This window comes from Eptatretus burgeri, chromosome 6 (assembly GCF_056783735.1).
Source record: "Eptatretus burgeri isolate ZD-2024b chromosome 6, Ebu_testis_v1, whole genome shotgun sequence".
NCBI lineage: Eukaryota > Metazoa > Chordata > Myxini > Myxiniformes > Myxinidae > Eptatretus > Eptatretus burgeri.
Window position 1 is genome coordinate 37,645,735 of NC_140966.1, and position 6,363 is coordinate 37,652,097.

At 44.9% G+C, this 6,363-nt stretch overlaps 1 protein-coding gene across 1 annotated transcript in view; it reads right to left on the bottom strand.

Annotated features, from left to right (window-relative positions):
* LOC147024564 (phosphoglycerate kinase-like) overlaps nucleotides 1–1,185 on the bottom strand; it is a 38,897-nt gene extending 37,712 nt beyond the window's left edge. The window contains exon 1 of the mRNA XM_085884608.1: nucleotides 977–1,185. Coding sequence (XP_085740734.1) covers nucleotides 977–1,038 — 62 coding nt within the window. The 5' untranslated portion in view covers nucleotides 1,039–1,185. The remainder of the gene's footprint in view (nucleotides 1–976) is intronic.
* Between the last annotated feature and the right edge of the window lie 5,178 nt (nucleotides 1,186–6,363).

Genomic DNA, 6,363 nt, shown 5'->3' on the forward strand with positions numbered 1-6,363 from the left:
CCAATGACGTCTACATAAATAGAATTGGGGTCCTGTCCCCACCCTGAACCCCACCCTCGCAATCCACACCCAAAGTACAACCACCAGTTTTCGGCTCATTCTGTCCAGAAGTTTCGGAATGTACAGAAATCAAACAAACAGACACAAACACTACTTGATGTATGGTATGATGGCATCTGGCTGGTAAAGTGTACAAGGTGTGCTCTCCAAAAAGTGTTGGAATAGTGGGCTCATCTGAGCCTGTGCTATTATTACCAACCTACAGTTGGTTATCCATGCTCTATCATTTTTAATGCTGAGCATCAAGCAAGAAGAAAGCAACACCGACTATTTATTGAAGTATTTGGTATGACTCAGTTGGGTATCGAACCACCGATCTCTCAGACTCAAAGCAGACACTCAAACCATTACATCACCGAGGCTGATCAAAGAGTTATAAAGATAGGAAAATGACATGGAGGATGTGGGAATCGAACCCACAACATCTCACATGCAAGGCGAGTACTGCAGCACTTGAGTTAATCCCCTTTATCTATATGTCAAGCCTTCAAAGTTCCTAAATACATCTTCAATGACACCTCTGTCTATGACTCTGCTGATTCCTCGCAGTGGTGCATCATAATGCAAACCTAGTAACAAACCACCTCTCTCAATCAAATTTGGGGTCAGACTTAAATATTAAACCCTCCATCTACACATTTATCCAAACCTGTACAAACAACCGTCAAAGGAAAAATATATATTTAAAAAAAAAACAAAGATTCAAACTCCATAATTGTCCTGCTCAGAAACTGAGCATTTCATTGGAACGTAGAGCGATGAAATCTTTTTAAAAAAGTAACCGAAACCTCTGAAACCTCGACTCCTCGAGGAAATGAACAATCCATTGAAACATTGCGGTGGTTTCTCTCCGATTGTGCAGTTTTCATGTCATTCTACTAGCAAACGCACCTGGAGAGAGGAACACACAACTCACCTCATGAACACACGTTTGTCCTTGAGGTCCACATGGTCGATAGTCAGCTTGCTTAGAGACATGGTTCCTCACTGTACGATCTTTGGAGCTTCAAGATGAGAAATGATACCAGGTCGGACGCACAGAGGGGAGACGAACTTAAAACAGGTGATCAAGGCGTGAGGAGGAGAGGAATCCCAATATGGAACAGAGACGCCTAAAGTGACGTGTTCGAGCAAACTGGGGGGGCGGAAGAGGGAGTGCTCGTGTTGCTTCATAAAGTTCCATAATCCCTTCTACCCAACAACCGCAAACCTCGTGGTTTTAATCTGGAGTACAATTTGTCAATCTACAGGTGGCAAACAGAATGATTCACAGAAACACGATGTGGCAGCAATTTAACAACATGGTTACGTGGAATATGGGGTTTGCTCCATTAGCAAACAGCTTGTTCGAGTGCTTGCTAAGTGACTTCAACACTGAAGAAAGCACTCCGTTGAAACGGTTGACACGGAATGGCTGGCTTGGCAAGCTTATTACCTCAACCACCAAAGGTAGACCATCCATCCACCCACCCATGCAATGGGACCATACTCTGTGTAGAGCGTTGGTGCTACTGAAGCAGTCTCTTTGGCTATTGGGTACAATCTTGGACGGGTCGCCACTCCGACACAGGATACCAGCATGCTGGCACTCATTTTGCCGACCTCGGAAGGATGACAGGCAGAGTCAACCCCACCTGGTATTAATTTAGCAGCCGAATGGAATTTGAACTCAGGATCCTCGGATCCCAAGCCCACTACCCTAACCAATAAACTAACATGTGGACGGAGGTTATGTTTTCACCCTCTGTGAAGGATATCAGCAGGAGGATATCTCTGTGTCAGGAGGATATCTCACAAAATTATGGACGGATTCGGACGAATCAAAGTTTTGGACGAGTTACAACAAAACGAGGTGGATTAGTTGGTTAGGTGACAAGAACTAGTGGATTGGATTTTGGTTCAGCGGGATACAAAATGTAAACTGTTCAGCCTGTTGGAGGTACACACTCCACCGAGTGCAATTCCAGTTGGTAATGAAACACACCAAAGGGGTACGTTTCATTCCCAAGCAGCCAGGACACACAAACTAGAAAAAAACAGTTATATCGACAACTGAGATGTATCAGTAGTTTTTGCAAACACATGCATACAAGGGTGTACCGGGATGTAATTAAGCAGTGATGTGACATACCCATGTTCCAGGTTGTGCTGTGCTGTGTTGTTCCCGTGTTTGGATTAAACACAATGTTCCCACTTCAGATCCTTCGTCCCTGTCTATTGAGTACATTACAGTGGTGACGAGGATGTCTCCGTGCATCGGCATATTGCAAGCAGACGCAGTGGGGGATGATGGGGGAAGACTATACTGATTGTCTGAAGCAGTACTTCGTGGCAAACAAAATGGACACCGATGAGGATGCTGAAAGGCGGCGAGCTGTATTACTGACCATACGCGGCGCCCCGACGTACAGCCTCATCAACGATATTCTTGCCCAAATCAAACCTTCTGACAAGTCGTATGAAGAGCCCATCAATCTCATGAAAAGACATTATCACCCAAAACCGGTTAAGATCGTCTCGAGATATAAATTTTATACCCATCATAATCAAGATGGTCAGTCAGCATCCGAGTTAGTGGCTGATTTACGCCGACTCGCCGAACATTGAGAGTTTACAGATAAACTCGAAGGGATGTTAAGTGATTTCTTTATAATAGGCATCAATGCTGAGTCAATTATGCGGAAACTCCTCAATGAATCCGACCCCAATTTGGCTGAAGTCATGGAAATATTGACTGTGTGTATGCAAACTGCCGAGAGCCCGTGTGTGATCTCTAACAAGCCAAAAGTTATCCAGCAGGACCCATCGGTTAACAAGGTAAATAATCAGACTTAATCGGAGTGATGTAAACAGTCTCCAACTCTGATGCTGGATATGATACTGTGCTCAACAAGTACCCTGGCCTGTTCAGCGATGGTGTTGGCATCTTTGCAAGACACAAAGTGAGGATTCATGTTTCTGCAGATGCTCAGCCATTGTTCCATAAGGCTAGACCTGTGCCCCACATGATGCGATCAATGATTGAATGTGAGCTTGACCGCCTGCAGAGTGAGGACATCATCTCACCAGTCGAGTACTCCAACTGGGCAGCATCTATCGTTCCAATACTCAAAGCAGATGGAACAGTGCACATTTGTGGGGACTACAAAACGATGATCAACCTCTCTTCAAAGCTGAATGACTACCCTTTGCCCAAAGCAGAGGATCTGTTCACCACTCTCATGGGTGGACAGACATTCACTAAACTTGACTTGATGACTGCCTTTGCTCAAATGGAACTGCATGATGATTCCAAGACCTATACATGGATCAACACTCATCGAGGACTCTACATGTACAACAGATGCCCATTTAGCATACCCTCTGCTGCACCAATTTTCCAACGCAAGATGGAGACATGATTGAAAATTGCACCAAAGACAGTTGTATTCCAGGACGAAATACTAGTGACTGGCAAGTCACAACAGAAACACCTCGAGAACCGAAACAAAGTCCTCAATCGGCTGTCACAAGCTGGGTTACGTCAAAGGCATGAGAAGTTTACCTTTATGGCACGTGAAGTTGAATAACTGGGTCATCAAATCTCCTGTCAAGTCATTTTACTCTCTCTGAGCAAAGTTGAAGCAATTACGAATGCACCAATGCAACAAAACATCTGAGCTTCGTACATTCCTGGGTATATTGACCGACTTTGGTAATTCCTGCCTCAACTAATCACAACCATCGAGTCTCTTCCTCTTCTACTCAGGAAAGGCATTGTCTGGAAATGAGAAGCTGCCCAAACAAGAGCGTTCAAGGCCGCTAACACCATGCTGTCCTCCTCGCCCTTACTTGTCCATTACGATCCATCCAAGGAACCTATTCTCAGTTGTGATAGCTCTACATATGCCATTGGGTGAACGTTGTTGCAAACAAATGGAACCAGCAATCTCCAACCTGTTGCGTATGCATCACGAACCCTATAGGACACTGGACGTCACTATGCTCAAGTCGAACGAGAGGTGTTAGTGTGTGTCTGGGGTACCTTAAAGATGCACCAATATGTCTTTGGAAGATATATTACCATTGAGACTGATCACAAACCCTTGTTAGGTCTCCTGGGAGAAATCAGAGCCACTCTGCCCACATCTTCAGGTCATTTACAACGTTGGGCGTTGACCCTTGCCAGTTATGACTATTCAATGGTTGACTACCTGGGTAAGGAAATGTACTGTGCTGATGTGCTCAGTCACTTGCCGATTCCCGTAACCATCCCAGAACCACCACAATCTGGCGATATCATTCATCTCATGGCTAACATCATTCACGATGAGGCACCCGTAACCGCAAAGCAGATCGCTTGTGCTACGAATAGCAATCTAGATTTGTCACAAATTAAATGCTGTGTTACGTCAGGTGATTGGGCATCACAACCGGAAGGGACGAAACCGTATCTCATCTGGAAGGATGGGCTCTCTATTGATGCAGACTGCCTGCTTTGTGGTCGCCAAGTGATAATTCCGCCAAAACTCCGTGGGAAAATTGTCAGTGAACTCCACTATGCTCATCCAGGCATAGTCACCATGAAGGCCATTGCCCGAGCACATGCTTGGTGGCCTGGTTTGGACTGTGACATTGAGTCCATTGCACGCCATTGTTACACTTGTCAAGCCCATGCCAAGACACCGCCACAGTCTCCATTAGCCATGTGGTCGTGGCCATGGTCCAGACTACACATTCACCATGTTCGTTCATTTCAAGGAAAGCTTTTCCTTATCGTAGTTGATGTCCACTTCAAATGGATTGAAGCTCTCGTGGTGCCATCCTCACCCTCTGCTGTAACAATTGAAGCTCTACGTACCATGTTCGCGTAACATGGTATTCCAAACTCTGTTGTATCAGATAATGGATCATCATTTTCGAGTTCAGAGTTTCAAAACTTTTGTAAAATTAATGGCATTTAGCACTACACGTCTACCCCCGACAAACCTGTCAGTAATGGTCAAGCCAAACGTGCTGTTCAGATCATCAAGAATAGTCTAAGCCGCGTTAAGGAAGGCTCCATTCAATCTCCTCTAGCTCGTGTGTTGCTCAACTACCGCACCAGACCACATCAAACCACCGGTTGCTCACCTGCCAAGCTTCTGACGGGTCGTGAATTAATAACACGGTTATCATTAGTGCACCCGGACGTAACGGTCAAGGTCGAGAATATCAAGTATCAACAGAACTGTAATCACGACCAAACGTCTGTATACCGCAACTTCCAGATCAACGATCCTGTGTATGTGTTGAACTCCGGATGTGGAACCAAGTGGTTATCTGGCATCATTATCGATAACATTGGCGAAATGATGTTTCTTGTGAAGTTGTGTGATGGTAGATGCATGTGTAAACATGTTCACCAACTCAGGTTACGTCATGGGGAGCCAAACATTGAACCGACTCAAGTGTCTGTTACCCACTCCTGTATTAACACCACCCAGTTTGAACCTGAGGCGTTTCCTCATGTAAACTTTTCACCCATCAATGTACCTGAACTCCTTTCCGTCCCTGTTCCCCTTATTGAGAAACCCACAGGAACTGCAAGCACAGCCCCCCACCAGCCCTTAGAAGATCAGCTCGTATCTGTAAGCCTCCTGAGCATCTTGATTTGTTAAAAATAATAATAAGGGGGGGGGGGAGGATGAGATGTATCAGTCATTTGTGACAATGCATGCATACATGGGTGCACCAGGGCATGGTTAAGCAGAGTCATGTGATCCGCCCATGTTCTGATACTATGCTGTGTTGTGCCAGTGTCCGAATTAAACCTGTTGTTCGCACTTCAGAGCCTTCGTCCTTGTCTATTGAGTACATTACAATAACACACACACTTCAAAGAACTAGGGGGCCCATTGGTCCAATGGACGAAATTTTAATTGGTCTTCACAGCCTTGTTGCATACCCACCTGCTGTACCTCCTTGAGCATTAGCTTCCCTTTCACAACCAGATGTGTTTGGGGCAAACGTTGGGATTATATGTTCGTTATTATTATTGCCATATGATACTACTATTCATATTATTCTTGTTAATACTAGTGCGTGCCCGTACGTGCAAAAAACAAAAACAAAAAACTTTTAAACCGCTTGCCAGAAACAAACACACAGGCCGTTCCTTCGCTCTCGCGTAGCCGTAGGTGCAAACCAAAAAAAAAAAAAAAAAACTTTCAAACAACCACACAGACCATTCCTTCGCTGTCGTAAACGACGACTGGATTGGGGCATTGTGTTTAAGAAAATCGAGAAAGAAATCGAGAAAGTAAGAATACGTACGGTAAGTCG